Here is an 18,095-nt window from a genome sequence, read left to right on the forward strand (position 1 = left end):
AATCATTTTGACACAAACAGTGTATTGTTGGCCATTGCTACAAATACTGTATACCTGTGCTACCTATGACTGGTTTTGTGGTCCAGGGTCACATATACATACACATTACATATATAATTACTATTAAAAAACAATTTATTGTTAAAAAAATGGTTTTATTGTTTGAAATGGAGGAATTTGTGACAAAACAATAAGCTGGTCCCCACTGTATAACATCTCTTTTCACAACAAAAAGGTCTGAAAGACACAGTATACATGCTAACGCAGATGTTACAATAGATTTCAGGTCTACATGGATGTGCTAGGCTAACCAGCAGCAGTACTTCATGTTGACAGTCCTCATTACACTATGCTGCACAGTCTAGTGGGTTTTTTACTGTTGTTTGGAGAAGTAGTCTTTGCTCTGCTGGACGTCCGGCTTAATTGTGTCTTTTCCGGGCTTCCATCCGGCTGGGCAAACTAGGGAAAATGAACAACAAAAGACAAAATTTATATTTAATATTTGTGTTGTTAAAAAATATTTTTACAAATGAGCTGACATCGAAACCCATTTCTTTCTGCCTCTTTGATATTACATGGAACACACTGCACTGTATGTTAAATCTAGAAAAAAAGGAAAGAAAGAAAGCCAAGAAAATATGCTGTACCTTCTCCATGTTTGTCGGTGAACTGAAAGGCCTGCACCAAGCGCAGGGTTTCATCGATGGAGCGGCCCACTGGCAGATCATTGATGGTTATCTGCCTCAGAATGCCCTTGTCATCAATGATGAAAAGTCCTCTAAGTCAGGAATGAAATGAATAAGGGTTGATAAAGAAAGTTAATACTGAATTGAATTTTTTTTTTATTGTTTTGTTTTAAAATTGTGTTTACTACAGCATAGTAGAAAAATACACTATTGTTCAAAAGTTTGTGGTCGGTAAGGTTTTCTTAAAAGACGTTTCTTATGGTCACCAAGGCTGCATTTATTTGATTAAAAAAAAATACAGTAAAAACTTTTCTATTTCTATTTTAATCTTTTTTAAATATAATTGATTCCTGTGATGCAAAGCTGAATGTTCAGCATCATTACTCCAGTCTTCAGTGTCACATTTTCCTTCAGAAATCATTCTAATATACTGAAAAACATTTCTTTTTATCGTTCTTGTTGTGCTTAATATTTTTGTGCGCACCGTGATAGAGAGAGAACAGCATGTATTAGAAATAAAAATCTTCTGTAACAATGTAAAAGTCTTTGATCAATTAAATGCTGAATTAGAGTATTCGTTTCTTCCCTAAAAATAATTGGCTTTAGGTAGTCCCTTCATACCTGTATGCAATACCCTCATCTTCCTTAAGTACACCGTAGTCTTGAGATATGGAGCGGAGGGAATCTGCCACCAGAGGGACTTTCATGTGCCCTAAACCGCCTTGTTTCCGAGGTGTGTTTATCCTGTAATCATCACACAGATAAAACAATGTAATTCATTAGTAACTTCAATAATATTGAGCAACGCTGTCTATAGCACTATAAAATTACAAAAGACAAGGCTGTTTTTGTATGCGATTAATCATTTGACAGCAGCAGTATATAAACATCTGACATGACATCAGACCCGCAAGGCGATGTGAGACAGGCATAATTATCCAGAACAAATTCGAAAACTGAAAGCATAAGAAAAATTGCATTAACTAATATAAATAAATATAAAAAAGTATTCTCATTTCAGCTAGTTGCGAAGTCAACTTATTTTCATTTCATTTAAGTTGAAGTAAACTAAGCTAAATAAACTAAAGCTTAATAAAAAGTATAGACATTTTAGACTACAAAATTACTAAAACTTTAACTATTAAAAAAACTATAATAGTATGCTAATCATACTGTAATAAAACAGGTGTGAGATCAACATTGTAGCTCATTTTACTTTCAAAGCAGGTGTTTCTTAAACGTGCAGGTATGATATGACCCCTTTAGTTTGACGTGTTTTTCTTCATCTTTGTCGCTCACCAGGCAAGATGACAGAAGTGGGAATCAACAGAGGCACCAATGACCTCACAGTTGATTTTCCTGAACTCCTCGACTGCATCACTGAAGGCGATGATCTCAGTGGGGCACACAAAGGTGAAATCCAGTGGATAGAAGAATAACACGACATACTTCCCTAGAAACAAGAGAAACGTACTTGCCTCAAGTGCACAGGGTGTACACAATATTACACAATGTGTACTATCACTAATAAAATATTTGTGTGATCCAAAGTCACACCCATGAGTTTCCTGACAATACTTCCTTCAAGAGTTTTTTTTTTATAAACAAATAACAAATGCATATTGTTTATAGTTAAATATCCTTCATGTCTCACATATTACATTCTATTTGTGTATTGACAGCTCTTCTTCCCCACATTAATGTCATACCTTTGTAGTCAGACAAACTGAGATCTTTAAACTGTCCATCTGGCATCACAGCTTTGGCCGTGAAGCCTGGAGCAGGCTTGCCAATATGTGCATTTCCAGCTGCCATTTTCTGCTTCGATCAAGACAAGACAAAAAAAGTGTTTCAAAAATAATAAAAAAGAAATAATAGGAAATACGTTTTTTAAAACAAACAAAACGCTAATACCACATTTCAGAAAGAAAAAAAACAGTTACACATTAAAGTGTATATGCAAAAATTTTTTTTTTTGATCTATAATTAACTGCTTGTTATAAATAGAACAGAAATACAATATAACAGTTAGTCCTCAGGAAGTCCTTTTCTGTATGTCGTTATGTCAAAGTTTCCTTAATTTGCAACCCATGTAGTTAACTTCCGTAATAGTAACCTTTTTTAACGTAATTCTATTTATATGTATATACAAATTTATTATAATAATAATTGTATATAAAGCAGTTGTAAAACTCAGATGTTCTTAATGCATATCAGAAACATGAAAAGATAAAAATAAGAATGAAAGCACTTTTCATTGATCGAAGTGCAACAGGTAACGTTAGGTGCCTTAAAAAAAGGTCACAAGGCAACAGTTCACAATGCGCTAACATTTCAAACTTATGTAAATACACACCATTAATGTAACTATGCATTCAATGAAAACGAAACTCTCCCACTAAATGCGGTCACGAAATGAAATTATATGGAAACAAGAGCATGAAAAACGTGTTCGGTTAAAAAAAGAGAATGAAACATTTAACAGAGTATAGCTTACCTTCAAGAGTATTCGGTGTGTCTCTGTCAATGAATGAGTGTGAACTCACGGCAGCGCTCTGTTTAAATCAAACAGGTCCTGCTCAAATATCGCGATACTCCGAGAGATCCACAGTCTCGAGAAGTACATGCTCCGTGGAATGACCAAATTACAGAGATCTGTTTATGGCAGCATGACTTTGCACATTTTCTGTGCCGGACACATGCGGGGATGTGCTGTTTACAAAAAAAAATCATTGTTATACAAATTACAAATATGCATATACTAGCTAATGAACTGCTTTCAGTGGTTTTAATCTATTTTTAGTCATGACACAAGACAAGTTGTGAAATGCATTTGTTTTAAAATGTTTAAAAATGGTGTAAACATTTGTGTTACAGTTATGAGCTAAAGCTGTTTCTCACTCAAGCAAAACTTAGGTTCAGCCGTAGGTTTCTTCTCATGGGGCTTCTGTATATTTACCAAAAGTCCAAGGTCACTTAATTCAGTTGGATTTTCCTCAACTTCTCGATACATTATGTAACTGCAGACCCTCACTGACCTCACAGTTCACAGATTATTATAATCTTCCTGCCCTATACACATTCACTGTATTGCTATGTCATAAGATAAATGCAATGTGCGTGTGTTTCCTTGTTGAGGAGGAAACACGGTTCGTGGAATTTTCCCTGCTGTCTTGTGTCAGACTGACTGATGCTTTAACTTAGGGTCTGCCATTGTTTATTCTTATTTCATATTCCTTTCCTCTTCTCTGTTATCTGCAGCAGTTCCCAGAAAGTAAATCAATGCACTCATCCAAACATGCATAAATCTTTGTACAGTAAACACCATAGCTTGGCATTCCCAACGCTTCCTACATTTAGAATATCTAATGTTCTTTGTTTTTAGGGAGCGAGCTGTCATTTACAGACTTCATCTCTTTTTTTGTCTTTTACCTCCCCCTCTCTTTCAGCGTCCCATCTCTCAACCTAGTTGCCATGGGCACCAATGAAGGGTCTGATAAGAGGCGGCTGGACACAAAGAGATCAAATTAAAAACGCAGCTGCGGGCTTCAGATCAAATAATGCCTCAAACATGGGTTTTAAAAGGAGCTGCTTTCAACCTACAAACATGGGCATAATCAGCATATCTCTCATCATTAGTGATGACCGTCTTTGTGTCACGTTCACAGGTTTTAGTGAGCATATATAACAAACAACATCCGTAACCTGGGTTTTGCTTACTTCAAAGTGGGTTCAGTATGCTAAATCATAAAAGGAATGTTTTAGGAGGATTACATATCTAGACAGGCCTACAGCGTGAGTCAATATGAAATGTTTGACAAGTTTGTAGTAGTGCTAACAAGAGCAATAAAACATAAAGGATATAGTCATAAATCATGTTAGTCAAGTTACTTGATCCTTGCAGTTGTTAAAACACACTAAATCTGATTCAATACACTTTAAATTATGCAAAACTATCATTAATATTTTTGTTTCACTTTATTGACAAGTCAAGTCATTGTTATTCAGACATGTAAGTTCAGCTGTGAGTCCCATTCAGTTCTAATTTATAACTTTCAAAATGATAGGTTTAAAATAAATGTTACAGGGAAAGGCAAAAGACAAAATTACAATACTAAATTTACATTTTTATGTGCAAGCAAATGTGTTACACATATTTCTGTAAACTCAAATACAGGATTATTGCTATTTTGCATAGTACGTTTTGAATGGAATGACCAGTGCTCCAAAAATCCTTGACCTCATGCACTTCTTCACTTCAAAACAACTGATACTAAGCATTGTTCACTAGGGCTTTGTTAGCACTTGTCTTGAGGAGGTCCTGCTGTCAGTGCCTGCTGTGATGGGAAAATCCTAATTTTCCCTCATGCCATCTTGTTATTAATATGCAGCCTGTTTTGCACAATTGGATCCCTAGGCAGGACTGAACTTATTTACATATCTCTCATACTGAGAAGTGTGCAGCTATACTAGCCTGATACTAATCAGATAAAGCAACGGTCTAATTTAGTCAAGCTGTGTAATGAGTGCATCTGCGCTGGTGAAGTACATAGCAACATATGACTTATTTATCAAGAATAAGCTGAATCTATATTTGTTAGACACATATTTGAAACACAATGACAAGACAACTTATGAAAAAAAAAGTACACTTTACCAAACCTTTAAAAATAGTCCTAATATTATGAAAAATATATATACTTAAATATGAACTGAATGCAGTGTTTTGGACAATAATTACATAAGGCTATTATTTGCAATTAAATGCTAGTTTAAATTTATATTAAATGCTATTAGTTAAACTTAAGAATGTTTTTTTTTAAGTCCCAATGTAATATATTTAAAATATATTAACTGTAAATGTAATGTTGAATAACACACTACAATTCAAATTATAATCAAGGACATTTAGCATGTTAGTCAACACATCAGAATAATTGCATTTTAAAGCATGACAAAATATTATTAAAACATAATTATTTAAAATGTACTTTAAGGTAAAAAATTGAAACCAGAATGAAAATTCAATCAAAATTAATACCCTCAAGTTGTTTCCAATTGCCTTAAGAGTTTCGCCTGTTGAACACACACAGAAGATAATAAAGAATGTTCGTAGGCAAACCATTTCTGGTCCCCATTGACTTCCATAGTATGAGGGGACAAAATGCTATGGAAGTCAATAGGGACCATATAACCCACATTCTTCATAATATATTCTTTCATGTTCAACAAAAGAAAGAAACGCATATGGTTGGAACAACTTGAGGGTGATTAAATGATGATGATGATTTTTTTTTTTAATGATTTGATTCAAATTAATTATTATAAAATTATTACAAAAAATACAAACTATACTTAAAAACATTACAAAATATAAATTCAGTGCACACAGACTGAAGTAGTTTAAGTCTTTGGTTCTTTTAATTGTGATGATTTTCGCTCACATTTAACAACAACCCAACAAATCTCAACAAATTAGAATACTTCATAATACCAATGAAAAATACATTTTTAGTGAATTGTTGGCCTTCTGGAAAGTATGTTAATTTACTGTACATGTACTCAATACTTGGTAGGGGCTGCTTTTGCTTTAATTACTGCCTCAATTCGGCGTGGCATGGAGGTGATCAGTTTGTGGCACTGCTGAGGTGGTATGGAAGCCCAGGTTTCTTTGACAGTGGCCTTCAGCTCATCTGCATTTTTTGGTCTCTTGTTTCTCATTTTCCTCTTGACAAATACCTCATAGATTCTCTCTGGGGTTCAGGTCTGTTGAGTTTGCTGGCCAGTCAAGCACACCAACACCATGTTCATTTAACCAACTTTTGTGCTTTTGGCAGTGTGGGCAGGTGCCAAATCCTGCTGGAAAATGAAATCAGCATCTTCAAAAAGCTGGTCAGCAGAAGGAAGCATGAAGTGCTCCAAAATCTCTTGGTAAACAGGTGCAGTGACTTTGACATTTCACCCCAAATCATCACAGACTGTGGAAACTTAACACTGGACTTCAAGCAACTTGGGCTATGAGCTTCTCCACCCTTCCTCCAGACTCTAGGACCTTGGTTTCCAAATGAAATACAAAACTTGCTCTCATCTGAAAAGAGGACTTTGGACCACTGGGCAACAGTCCAGTTCTTCTTCTCCTTAGCCCAGGTAAGACGCCTCTGACGTTGTCTGTGGTTCAGGAGTGGCTTAACAAGAGGAATACGACAACTGTAGCCAAATTCCTAGACATGTCTGTATGCCTTGACCCCAGCCTCAGTCCATTCCTTGTGAAGTTCACTCAAACTCTTGAATCGATTTTGCTTGACAATCCTCATAATGTTGCGGTTCTCTCGGTTGGTTGTGCATCTTTTTCTTCCACACTTTTTCCTTCCACTCAACTTTCTGTTAATATGCTTGGATACAGCACTCTGTGAACAGCCAGCTTCTTTGGCAATGAATGTTTTGTGGCTTACCCTCCTTGTGAAGGGTGTCAATGATTGTCTTCTGGACAACTGTCAGATCAGCAGTCTTCCCCACGATTGTGTAGCCTAGTGAACCAAACTGAGAGACCAATTTGAAGGCTCAGGAAACCTTTGTAGTTGTTTTGAGTGGTTAAGCTGATTGGGATGTCACCATATTCTAATTTGTTGAGAGTGAATTGGTGGATTTTTGTTAAATGAGAGCCAAAATCATCACAATTAAAAGAACCAAAGACTTAAACTACTTCAGTCTGTGTGCATTGAATTTATTTAATACACGAGTTTCACAATTTGAGTTGAATTACTGAAATAAATAAACATTCTAATTTATTGAGATGCACCTGTATATCTATTCAAAATAATGAAGCATATAACAATTCTGGCATAAATAAAATAGTTAAAAATTCTTACATTCTTACAAAAATAGAATGATTAAAAAAAGTGGGGAAAAGGTGTTTGATTTCCTTTGAAACTCATTCAGTAATTGCTAGTAAATAGCATTAATAATTACAAAGAAATGGCAAGTAATGCATTGAATTAAACATTAAGTTGTTTTATTGATCATTTAAAAAAATTTTATAGTGTAACTGGAGAAATAAAGAAAAATATAAATCATTTAAAAAATGTCAAAGTGTAAGCCTTTTTGTTGTCAACATATGTTCCTTTAAAAAAAGTTTAGTATCACTGAAGTGTGTGTGTGTATGTGTGTGTGTGTGTGTGTGTGTGTGTGTGTGTGTGTGTGTGTGTGTGTATGTGTGTGTGTTTGTGAATACGTAATCTGTCCATTTACAGAATCTAATGTAAATAAGTAAATATAATTTTAATGCCTGTGAGCCTGTTTAATGCTTTAATGTGCCAGTGGGAACTGCTTCTTTACATTTTGTCACATGACCACCAGCAGATGTCGCATTTCTACAGCTGATGTTCAGACAGAGGCAAGCAGTTCCTGTGTGTACTATTTTAGAAATAATACCATATTATTGATAATATTTTAGAAAAAAAATCATCTTTACTGATTACCTTTTTTACATTACATCCTTAATAATTGCAAATGGCAAAAAAATAAAAAATAAAAAATAAATCACCGTTAAAGACTTTTTTCTCCAAAAAATGTATTGTTGTTGTTATTATTTATTATTATTATTATTATTATTATTATTATTATTATTATTATTATTATTATTATTATTATTATTATCATTACTTTTTTACATTAAGATCAACAAAATAATATAAAAAATCATTTTAATTCAGAAATTCAAACCAAGTTATTGTCTAAATTAATTGCATTTAATGCATTTTAATTTATTTAAAAAAATCAAATGAGATAATATTAGAAATATATATATCATACGTGATTTTACTAATCACACATTAGTCATGAGGGATTCATCTGTAATCTGTGCTGTTGGTTTCTGACATTATACTGCAGCATCATCACTGCTCTGACAGCGCCACGCTGCGCCTCTTGTGGCAGCGCGCGGAATTACACTCCTGCCACTCACAGCTGATTTGCTCGCCATCTTGACATGAACATAAACATTGATGCCCTCTGCTCAATGATCGCACCATTATCTCTAAACCCCGAAAAATTGTTAGCACGTTACCGAAACACCCTTAATACTCTGTCGCAGCGTCGAGAAACACGAACTAACGTTAGATGTTTAGGAAATCACTGCGCACGTAGCTGAACATACATGTCAGTATAATGTGGGTTTCCTGAGCACTTGGTTAAGGTAAGATGATTCTCTTTACTAATACGAGGCGTAAAGGTCTTCTAGATTCACTAAACTCATAAAAACGCTGTTATCCTGTCATATTATTGGATGTTAAGCTTCCGTTAGCTCAGCGCTGCTAGCGAGCTGCCATGGCAACTGATCACATACGCGTGTTTACAACCCTCCTGCTGGCTTTAATGCTCTCTTCCTCTATTAACACTTCGCCTTTTTTTTTAATCACCACGAATTACTTATAAAACGTGTGCTTTTGGATTTCTAATATGGTTAATGTATTGTTACACTTATTATCTAGCAGATAGTACTCCGGTTAGAATTATTATTATTATTATTATTTAAAAAACAGATCAAAATACAGTTAATGTGGTAATCAGAAAATGTGATTTACTGATATATATGTTTCAGCATGTGACAGTATTATAGGTATGTTGGCTTGACATCTGCTGACAGCTGTCACTTGAGCAGATATTAAGTAAAGTATTATGAGTATAGTGTTATTCAATGATGGATACATCTGGGGTTTTTTTTTTATTATTGTAGGGATGGGAGACCTGGAAGGACCCCCATCTGCAGACTGAAGGAGAGAGTCTTGCTGTAGATCACAGTAGAAATGGACCAGGACTATGAGAGACGCCTGTTAAGGCAAATCAACCACCAGAACGTCCCAGAGGACCATCTGTCCAAGGCAAGCATAAAAAGATCCATAACTGATGACCATTTGACATTGTGTAGCTTTGTGAGGATAAAAAATATATAGCCATATTTCTAACCATGTACAGTAAACACATTCTCGTGTCAAACATGTCAGTGCAAGCAGTTCATTAACACACAATTTGAATTTGAATAATTCGATAAGCATTTATTATGTAATGTATTAGCTAATAATCGGCTTAAAACACATCTCTTCCATCTTTATTTGACCCTCTAACTTTTGCACTCACTATTCTAATTCTATTTAAAAAAAATGTATCTATCTATCTAATCTATTTTCTTTTCATTTCTTATACAATTATAAAAAAAGACCTCTAATATTAGCTTGCTCTATTCTTTTTCTATTCTATCTGTTTTCTTTTTATTTATTATATTATTTAAAAGCCCTTGCTACGTATACTGCGTTTAGGCTAACTGAGACTTGTTATAGCACTTATATATCATTGCTCTTTTGTTGTTTTTGATTGCTTCCATTGTCCTCATTTGTAAGTCGCTTTGGATAAAAGCGTCTGCTAAATGACTAAATGTAAATGTTAATGTAAATTGTAAAAATCAGCTCGTATTGTACTGCACAAAAAATATCAGTTATATACTATTATATATTTCAAGTCATGTATTTAACCCATATGACTTTTCTCCTTCTGTTGAACACAAAAGAAGATATTTTAAAGAATGTTAGTAATGGTTTTAAGTCCCACTGATGACAGAAAAACTACTGTGGAAGTAAATGGGATCCAAAAGTGTTTGGTTCCCAACATTCTTCAGAATTCATCTTTTGTGCTCCACAGAAGGAGGAAAGTCATACAGGTTTAGAATGACATGAGGGTGAGTAAATGAGGACAGAAGTTTCGTTTTTGGGTGGACTATCCCTTTAAAGAGGTAGAAATGTAAATATTGCATATGATGATTGTGTGCAGTCAGGGTATGCAGCGTGCAGTCCGCTTACTGTGAAGTCAGGAGACCGGTTCATCCCCACACGTGCCGGCAGCAACTGGAGCATTAACTTCCACTGTGCCAATGTGAGTTACCATTCATCTGAAGTGTTTACACTCATCCATTGTAAAGAAGAATGATCGATTAAAGCCAGTATATTAATGTCATTTCACCACTAAAAATTCTCTTGATATTTCTATGTTCGTTTGCAGGAGAACTGTTGGTCACCCAATCAGAATCAGCGGGCGAAGGATGCTAGTACAGACACAGGGAAAGGTGAAGTCATTCTGCATCTTCTCGTACACGCCCTCAATTTTTCCACAGATAAATATACAAACACTACCATTCAAAATTTAGAGTTGGTAAGTTTTTTCTGGGTGAAGCTGTGATACTTCTTTTAGGATTCTTTCAAGAATAGAAATTCAGAAGAGCAGCATGGATTTGAAACAGAATTTTTTTAACAGTATAAAAGTGTTTAGTGTCACTTTTGATCAGTTTGAGTATATATATATATATATATATATATATATATATATATATATATATATATATATATACACTGTATATATATATATATATATATATATAAAGGTTTCTTATATATATATATACACATGAACACAAACAAACACACACACACACATATAGACTTCTTTTAAAAACATAAAAAAAAAAAAAAGACTTCTTTTAAAAACATAAAATATATATATAATTGATTTTAAAAGAAGCATCGTTTGCTGACTAAGGCTGTTTATTTGATCCAAATACAACAAAAAACATGAATATTTTATTATAACTGTTTTCTATTTGAATACATCTTAAATGCAATTTATTTCTGTGAATCAAAGCAGAATTTTCAGCATCATTACTCCAGTCTTCACTGACACATGATCCTTCAGAAATCATTTTAATATACTGATTTGCTGCTCAAGAAACACTTATTAATATTATAAATGTTGAAAATAGTAGTGCATAATTTCTTTTCTGGGTTTTTTGATGAATGGAAAGTTCAAAAGAACAGCATTTATCTGAAATAGAAAGATTTTGTAACTTTATACACTACCATTCAAAAGTTTGGGGTCAGTACGATGTTTTTTTGTTTTTGGTAAGAAATCAAAGAAAAATAATTTTATGTGAACTAAGACATTTATAATTTTAATAAAGCTTTCTACTTCAGCTGAAGACTGTTAGGGGAAAAAAGGAGTGTTCAGTGTTTGTTGGCACACTAAAGCAGAAGATATAAATATTACAATAACATTGTGTTTTCCAGATGCTGTGGCGTATGCTGCACTGCTAAGGAACGAGCTGTTGGGAGCAGGAATTGAAACCGTGCCTGATCCACACACAGATGACCGTCGTAACACCCTCGTCACACAGGACACACACAGCCTCTTCAGGGTGAGTCCACTCAACACACCGTAACGTTTACATGACACACGTGAGATTCACTCTCATATAACAAGCTCCGGGAGAAACACTATGTTTTCTGCTCTTTTACACACCAGCTCGTTCTCACGTGTTATTATATTGTATTAGACTCTTGTTTTTCTTGTGTCTCTCAGTACACCATCCACACAAAGAGAGTGCCTTTTGACAATGAAATCTCCCCTTATTCCCTCTCTCCTCTCAGTAACAAAAGGTATCGTTTCTCTGTAGTCTCTGCATGAATTCAAAACATAATTGATCATTTTTTCATTTATTGTGTGCACTGCAAAACATCTTTATCAAACATGATAAATTTACTTAAGGGTCACACTTTATTTTAAGGTCCAATTCTCGCCATTAACAAAGAATTAATTATGACTTTTGTCCCAATAAACTACTAATTTGCTGCTTATTAATAGTTAGTAAAGTAGTTGTGAAGTTTAGGTATTGGGTAGGATTAGAGATGTAGAATATGGTCATGCAGAATATGTGCTTTATAATACTAATAATAAACAGCCAATATCTTAATAATAGACATGCTAATAAGCAACTAGTTAATAGTGAGAATTAAGCTTATTTTTCTCAATCCTTTTGACAAATACATTTTTTTATTATAAAAGAAGACCAAAATACAGAGCCCCACACATGACATGCAAAGAAAAAGATATTGTCACAACAAATTAAGAATTTGTTCCCAAGACCGGGTGAAGATTCAGTTAAATCAAGGGAACAAATCAGTACAACGTGGACATGATTAATAAAACGTGGCCACAAATTGGTTGTGAGGAAAAAATATTTATAATATTTAAAAATTTTCTCCTGCAGATTTTGTGCAGGTCTCCATACAAAAATAATGAAATACTGATTAAGATTTTTTTTTTCTTATAGCACATAAAAACAACATGACATTTTTGTACATTATTAATTGTATCCATATATTATTCATGTCTGATTTTTTTTTTTTTTTGCATCTGCAGTCACAAACTATTGCGTTCACCCCGAAAGCCAGCACGCAAGATTTCCAAGATCCCATTCAAGGTTCTTGATGCCCCAGAGTTGCAGGATGACTTCTACCTCAACCTGGTATACTTCGATTACAAATATTTTTACACGTCTTACAAATTAAAAATATGAAATAATGGAAAGAGAATACATTATTATTACTTTATTTTTGCAATAATGACCAGCTGACTGTAAGAAACTGGTTTCCTGGGACTTCAGTTATACAATTTTACAGTCTAGCGGTCATTACACAAAAATATTAAACTGTAGAATCTCGCAATTGACCAGTCATAAGTATTTCAGAGAACCATGTAAAATAATATAAAACTTCTTTTATATTTAAAATTCCGATCATTTAAAATTCCAAATATTTTATAATATATGATATGATGTGAACCTGGACCATAAAACCAGTCATAAGGGTCTATTTTTTGAAATTGAGATTTGAGATAAATAGACTTTCCATTGATGTATGGTTTGTTAGGATAGGACAATATTTGGCTGATACAACAATTTAGAAATCTGGAATCTGAGGGTGCAAAAAAAATCAAAATAGCTGTACAAATGAAGTCCTTAGCAATGCATATTACTAATCAAAAATTAAGTTTTGATATTTATGCGGTAGGAAATTTAATAAATATCTTCTTGGAACGTGATGTTTACTTAATATCCTAATGATTTTTGGCATAAAAGAAAAATGGATAATTTTGACCCATACAGTGTATTGTTGGCTATTGCTACAAATGTATATGTGCTACTTATGCCTGCTTTTGTGGTCCAGGGTCACATATAATATAATATAATGTAATGTAATGTAATGTAATGTAATGTAATGTAATTAATTGAATATACATTTCTTTTATACAAAAGATGTTAACATTTGCGGTGTAATTTCTGAACAGGTGGACTGGTCAGCTGGAAATCTCTTGAGTGTTGGTTTGGGGGCCTGTGTTTATCTGTGGAGCGCCTGTACAAGTCAGGTAAGAGACGAACTAGAAGGACAAACAGCTGATGTGATTGTCAGTATTGAGCGTTTCATTTTACACTTGTGAACTTACACAGGTGACGCGGTTGTGTGACTTATCAGTGGATGGTGACTCTGTTACATCAGTGTGCTGGAATGAGAGGGTCAGCTCAAACCTCCTATTTATATGAATATTTCTAATTTGTGATTGTATTTGTGATTGTTCAGGGTAATATTTTCTTCTCTGTTGTTCATTCAGGGAAGTTTGGTGGCTGTAGGGACCCATAAAGGATTTGTCCAGATTTGGGACGCAGCTGGAGGGAGGAAGCTGACCAGTTTGGAGGGACATTCAGCACGCGTAGGTTTGTGTCGCACTAAAATCACTCACTTGAAATGTCTGTTGGTTTAAATCACTCTCTGAGCAGTTTAGCAATTTAAACTCTTGATCAAGAGCAAATCATCTTCATATAACCGGGGCAGTTTCAGTCTCACCTTCTCTGCTCTCTCTCAGGAGCGCTTGCGTGGAATGGAGAGCAGCTGTCGTCGGGTAGCCGGGACCGAGTGATTCTGCAGAGGGACGTGAGGACACCTCCTCCTGTGGAGAGACGCCTCCAGGGCCACAGGCAGGAAGTGTGCGGCCTCAAGTGGTCACCTGACCACCAGCACCTCGCCTCTGGAGGGAACGATAACAAGGTTAGAGCGTCATATAAACGGGATGATCTGATTACAACAATCCCTTTCAGTTGGCTGAGAACATGGTCCGTGTATGTTGCATTCATTCTTTTTTTGATTTAATACTGAAAGCAGCCTTTCTCGTTTTTCAGTTTTCAAAGAAATAACAAAAAAACTAAATATTTTCAAGGAATAGTTCACCCGAAAATGAAAGCAACTAACAGTGTACTTCTCAGGCCATCCATGATGTACAGTAGATGACTTTGTTTCTTCATTTAAACAGTTTTGGAGAAATGTAGCATTCCATCATTTGCTCACCAATGGATGCTCTGCAGTGAATGGGTGCCGTCAGAATGAGAGTCCAAACAGCTGATAAAACACCATGATAATCCAAAGCTAATCCACACCACTCCAGTTCATGATTTGTTTGTTATTGTGGACACTTTTAACAGTTAATATTTCCCAAGTTTACCAAATGGAAAGCTGACTATATAACTCAGAATAGTGTAGAGAGACACTGTGCATAGTTTTAATAGTGTATAGAGACCCCTTGCCCAAAATTTTAAATGAATAAACAGCTTGAATATTTTGATTTCCACATATGGAACTTCTGTCTTCAGTTGAAATATATCTTTCTCTGTTTTCTGCTTTCAATATTAACTTAAAAAAATGAATGATTAGAATGTACACAGATGATTTCCGTTTTGTTGATAAGAACCCAATTAAGTCTAAATGGGGTTTTTTTTCCAGCATGAGTGCAAAACAAACTAACTCAAATTTGGCTGTGTTTTTCTCTGCTGCTGTTAGTTACTGGTGTGGAACAGCTCCAGTCTGCTCCCTGTGCAGCAGTACAGCGATCATCTGGCCGCTGTGAAGGCCATCGCCTGGTCTCCTCACCAGCACGGCCTGCTGGCCTCCGGAGGGGGAACGGCGGACCGCTGCCTTCGCTTCTGGAACACTCTGACCGGACAGGCGTTACAGAGTACCGACACCGGCTCACAGGTCTGCAACCTGGCCTGGTCCAAACACGCCAACGAGCTGGTAAGACAAGCACCTACACTCACACTCAAATCTAATGCTTACACCATTGACGTCCACCAGGTCAGCACACACGGCTACTCCCAGAACCAGATCCTGGTGTGGAAATACCCCTCACTCACCCAGGTGGCCAAGCTCACAGGACATTCATACCGAGTGCTCTACTTGGTAAGAGTTTTTCGGATAACAATCAGTTTATACATACCATGACTTAAACACTTTGTTATGATGAGCATGTTTATAGTTTCTGAATCAAAATTCAAAATTTCAGGGTAAGAAAAAAAGATTTGTTAAAAGAATGAAATTCTTGAAAAGAAAACCGCATTAAGTAGTTTGGCATAAAATTTTACCAAAAGTGACAAGTTTAACAAGTTTTAGAATAGAACGTTGTGGACACTCATGTATTCAAGGTAAAGGAATATTTGTTATTGCTTTTAACTTACTGGTCACACCACATGATATTTCTAGAGCCATTAAACTTCCTGAATAAACGGTTTTGAAATCCACATTCCCAGGGATGGGAGAAATTAAGTTTTTTGTAGCTCTGAATCAACTGAAACAGTTGCTTCATAAAACGATTCACTGTTTCCAAGAGCTTGCTAATGCACTGATTACAAATGTTTTCAAAGTGTAACCTATTAAATGTATTCTACAGATAATTACCGAACATACAAAATAATGAGTACAAATAATTTGTTATAAGGCAAGGCTTGGCGTATGTGGAAATTAAAAGCAATTAAGTTACAGAAAAGTTTGAAAATTCAATAAATCAAAATAAAATTATCCTGCATCATAAAACTAACCTGAGATCAGTTAAAAACCAATAATACACTTGTTTATGGGTTCACCAGATCTAATGGCGAGCCCTCAACATTTTTAAATGTTTGGAAAGCAAAGTTCAAAACAGTGTGACGCTATGAATCTGTTTCTAAAGTCACATGACATGCCAAGTTTGATACAAGCTCCAAACCTCTGATTCAAAACAAAGGATTCATGAATGTTTTGAAGCTTCATGAAGAAGCACCCATCATACAGTCCATATGAAACCCACAAAAATACAAAGTGTTCATCCTTTTTGTCATTATGGACACTTAGTTTTATGTTTTATCAAAATGAATTACATTTTCCGAGTGAATCAATATGAAAGCTGACTCTATAGCTCAGAGAGACACTGTGGATGGTGTAAACTCCCATATTATCCAGAAGGTATGTTTGTCTCTGGATCTGATTTTTAATTAAGTACAAATGACCGGCAAAGACAAAGAATAATCAAATCTTCTATGTGTAATTGAATAATGTGAAGACACACATGAGAAGTGAGTGTATGCTGAGGATGTGTCTGGTTGTGTACAGGCGGTGTCTCCGGATGGCGAGGCCATCGTAACAGGAGCAGGAGACGAGACGCTGAGGTTCTGGAATGTCTTCAGCAAAACACGCTGCACCAAGGTCAGGAGGAAGTCTTACATTTGGACGAACAGCTCATGCTGCATCTCACCCTTACCTCTTTCACATTTTTTGTCTTCTGTCTCCAGGAATCCAAATCAGTGTTGAACCTGTTCACCAGGATACGGTAATCCACAGCCTGAGAGCAATCCATCCAATCACGTGACCGAATGAAAGCCTTGAACTCATGCATCAACTCTAGACCCTCCGACATAGAGACCCCAGCACTTCCTTCACTTTCACTTTTTTACTCCGCAGATTTCTGTTTTATCTTGTAAAACTGAGTGAGGGCTCGTTGTTTATGTTAAGATTCAGTCCGTTCTTCTTGTTATTGTACATTGTGGATGTCCAGACAGATGTGCTATTGTATAAGTAGAAGTATTAATAGAGAAATGAACCTATATGACCTATATTGTCATTATCATGACTGTCAGTCATGAGGTTAAAATGAAATGGCTCGTTATGGAAATTTCAATATTTTATATGTGTGCATCAAAACAGATGATATCCGTGGGAAATAAATACACTTAACACTAATCCTGCTGGTTTTTATGACAAACTGACAAAATTATGTATTTACTGTATGTACATTTCCATTCAAACGTTTTTGTTTTTTTAATAAATTAATACTTTTATTCATCAAGGATGCATTAAATTGATCAAATGTGACAGTAAAGGTTTTAATGTTAAAAAGATTTCCGTTTTTAAACAAATGCTGTTCTTTCAAACGTTCGATTCACTTTTCCAGAAAAATATGAAGCTGCACAACTGTTTTCAACACCGATAATAATAAATGTTATTTAAGCACCTAATCAGCTTATTAGAATGATTTCTGAAGGTTTATTTGACACTGAAGACTGGAGTAATGATGCTGAAAGTTCAACTTTGCCAGCACAAGAATAAATTACATTTTAAAATATATTTAAAAAAGAAAACAGCTATTTACGTTTAATAATATTTCATGTTCTACTGTATTTTGATCAAATAAATGCAACCTTGGTGAGCATAAGAGACTTATTTAAAAAAA

At 35.0% G+C, this 18,095-nt stretch overlaps 2 protein-coding genes across 4 annotated transcripts; one reads left to right on the forward strand and one right to left on the reverse strand.

Moving 5' to 3' along the window:
• Window positions 1–134: 134 nt before the first annotated feature.
• LOC109094234 (peroxiredoxin-1) lies at window positions 135–3,330 on the reverse strand. Of its 2 annotated transcripts, none has more exons than XM_042717869.1 (6): window positions 3,184–3,330; window positions 2,396–2,507; window positions 1,986–2,139; window positions 1,308–1,430; window positions 648–778; window positions 135–459 (listed from the first exon to the last, which is right to left on the reverse strand). In XM_042717869.1, the coding sequence occupies exons 2-6, from the start codon at window positions 2,499–2,501 to the stop codon at window positions 374–376; spliced, it is 600 nt and encodes a 199-aa protein (XP_042573803.1). In that variant the 5' UTR covers window positions 2,502–2,507; window positions 3,184–3,330; the 3' UTR covers window positions 135–373. The 2 variants fall into 2 exon arrangements, with proteins under 2 accessions (XP_042573803.1, XP_042573804.1); XM_042717870.1 differs by having other exon boundaries at window positions 2,396–2,504; window positions 3,184–3,308.
• A 5,294-nt stretch (window positions 3,331–8,624) lies between these two features.
• LOC109109929 (fizzy-related protein homolog) lies at window positions 8,625–17,605 on the forward strand. 2 transcript variants are annotated; one of them, XM_042717872.1, is made up of 15 exons: window positions 8,625–8,880; window positions 9,421–9,565; window positions 10,509–10,610; window positions 10,737–10,800; window positions 11,795–11,922; window positions 12,087–12,163; window positions 12,927–13,032; window positions 13,854–13,931; window positions 14,014–14,079; window positions 14,175–14,277; window positions 14,427–14,608; window positions 15,395–15,628; window positions 15,689–15,793; window positions 16,979–17,071; window positions 17,158–17,605. In XM_042717872.1, exons 2-15 carry the CDS (start codon window positions 9,491–9,493, stop codon window positions 17,197–17,199), a joined length of 1,455 nt encoding a protein of 484 aa, XP_042573806.1. In that variant the 5' UTR covers window positions 8,625–8,880; window positions 9,421–9,490; the 3' UTR covers window positions 17,200–17,605. The 2 variants fall into 2 exon arrangements, with proteins under 2 accessions (XP_042573806.1, XP_042573807.1); XM_042717873.1 differs by lacking the exon at window positions 8,625–8,880 and adding an exon at window positions 10,380–10,416 and having other exon boundaries at window positions 9,467–9,565.
• Window positions 17,606–18,095: the final 490 nt, after the last annotated feature.

Source organism: Cyprinus carpio, chromosome B2 (assembly GCF_018340385.1).
Source record: "Cyprinus carpio isolate SPL01 chromosome B2, ASM1834038v1, whole genome shotgun sequence".
NCBI classification, from domain to species: domain Eukaryota; kingdom Metazoa; phylum Chordata; class Actinopteri; order Cypriniformes; family Cyprinidae; genus Cyprinus; species Cyprinus carpio.

Bases quoted from the DNA above. Each gene is read 5' to 3' on its own strand.
- LOC109094234 (XM_042717869.1), bottom strand. From the start codon at position 2,501: ATGGCAGCTGGAAATGCACATATTGGCAAGCCTGCTCCAGGCTTCACG. The intron at 1,431-1,985 runs GTGAGCGACAAA...TGATGATTACAG, and splicing joins CACTTCTGTCATCTTGCCTG to GATAAACACACCTCGGAAAC. The intron at 460-647 runs GTACAGCATATT...CATTTTCCCTAG, and splicing joins CACCGACAAACATGGAGAAG to TTTGCCCAGCCGGATGGAAG.
- LOC109109929 (XM_042717872.1), top strand. From the start codon at position 9,491: ATGGACCAGGACTATGAGAGACGCCTGTTAAGGCAAATCAACCACCAG. The intron at 9,566-10,508 runs GCAAGCATAAAA...GATTGTGTGCAG, and splicing joins CAGAGGACCATCTGTCCAAG to TCAGGGTATGCAGCGTGCAG. The intron at 14,278-14,426 runs GTTTGTGTCGCA...GCTCTCTCTCAG, and splicing joins GGGACATTCAGCACGCGTAG to GAGCGCTTGCGTGGAATGGA.